Source organism: Oryx dammah, unplaced genomic scaffold, assembly GCF_014754425.2.
Source record: "Oryx dammah isolate SB20612 unplaced genomic scaffold, SCBI_Odam_1.1 HiC_scaffold_17, whole genome shotgun sequence".
Classification (NCBI taxonomy): Eukaryota; Metazoa; Chordata; class Mammalia; order Artiodactyla; family Bovidae; genus Oryx; species Oryx dammah.
Window position 1 is genome coordinate 47,358,100 of NW_024070201.1, and position 1,371 is coordinate 47,359,470.

The 1,371-nt window shown below is 39.1% G+C and overlaps 1 protein-coding gene across 1 annotated transcript; it reads left to right on the forward strand.

The window, feature by feature from the left end:
* Positions 1 to 204: 204 nt before the first annotated feature.
* On the forward strand, positions 205 to 1,161 carry LOC120875913 (olfactory receptor 52A5-like). Its single transcript, XM_040257667.1, has one exon. It carries the CDS (start codon positions 205 to 207, stop codon positions 1,159 to 1,161), a length of 957 nt encoding a protein of 318 aa, XP_040113601.1.
* Positions 1,162 to 1,371: the final 210 nt, after the last annotated feature.

Sequence of the window (1,371 nt, forward strand, 5' to 3'; positions counted from 1 at the left end):
TAATTGGTTACTTAAAGACATTGAGAAAAGAGATGGAAAATTAGAGAGGAGTCACTGGGCAGAGAAAGTAAGATGGTATCCTCCTAATCTAATTAAAGTATGTTTTGGCAAAATAACTCATTCTAATTTTTAATTTTGCAGTTGTAACAGGAATTAAAAGATGACATAGAAGTAGCACGTCTTGATTCTACTACTCAGATCACCATGCTCAGACCCAATGGCTCGGTCTTCATGCCCTCTGTACTAACACTCATGGGGATTCCTGGCCTGCAGTCAGTGCAGTGTTGGATCGGAATTCCATTCTGTTTCATGTACGTTATGGCAGTAATTGGGAATACATTAATTTTAGTGATAATCAAATATGAAAACAGTCTTCATAGTCCAATGTACATTTTTCTGGCCATGTTGGGAGCCACAGACATTGCACTTAGCACATGTATTCTCCCCAAAATGTTAGGCATCTTTTGGTTTCGTTTGACAGAGATTTCCTTTGATGCGTGTCTTCTACAAATGTGGCTTATTCACTCATTCCAGGCAACCGAATCAGGTGTTTTACTGGCCATGGCCCTAGATCGCTATGTGGCCATCTGTAATCCCTTGAGACATGCCAGGATCTTCTCTCAAAAACTCTTGACTCACATTGGAATTGGTGTGATACTCAGGGCTGTCGTTCTTGTAGCACCATGCATAGTGCTTATCAAATATCGTCTTAAATTCTACCGAACGGCAGTCGTCTCCCACTCTTACTGTGAGCATATGGCCATTGTGAAGCTGGCTACTGAAGATATACGGATCAACAAGATATTAGGTCTGTTTGTTGCCTTCACTATCTTAGGATTTGACATCAGCTTTATCACTTTGTCCTATGTTCAGATCTTTGTCACTGTCTTTCAACTACGCCATAAGGAAGCAAGATTGAAAGCCTTTAATACCTGCATCGCTCATATTTGTGTCTTCCTGCAGTTCTACCTCCTTGGCTTCTTCTCTTTCTTCACACACAGATTTGGTTCTCACATACCACCATACATTCATATCCTTTTATCTAGCCTTTACCTTTTAGTCCCACCTTTTCTCAACCCAATCGTCTATGGAGTGAAGACCAAACAAATCCGTGACCAAGTCCTGAAAATGATCTTCTCCAAAAGCCATCCTGATCGTTAGTGGCTCCTTCCGTAGAGATTTTAGGTTAGTTTAAAGTAGCAACTTTAATATGGTGAAAAGTTACATCATGAACGAATATCTACATCTGAAAACAATCTTTAAAGCTCAAATGCTGATAATTTAACAAATCCTCAAATAGTTAAAAATTTTGATTTGCTACTCACATAAAGAACAAGCTCCCTTATGCTGAGATTTCAAATTTTTTCTGTT

What these genes read in the sequence shown, in the direction of transcription:
- LOC120875913 (XM_040257667.1), top strand. Translation starts at nt 205, where the DNA reads ATGCTCAGACCCAATGGCTCGGTCTTCATGCCCTCTGTACTAACACTC.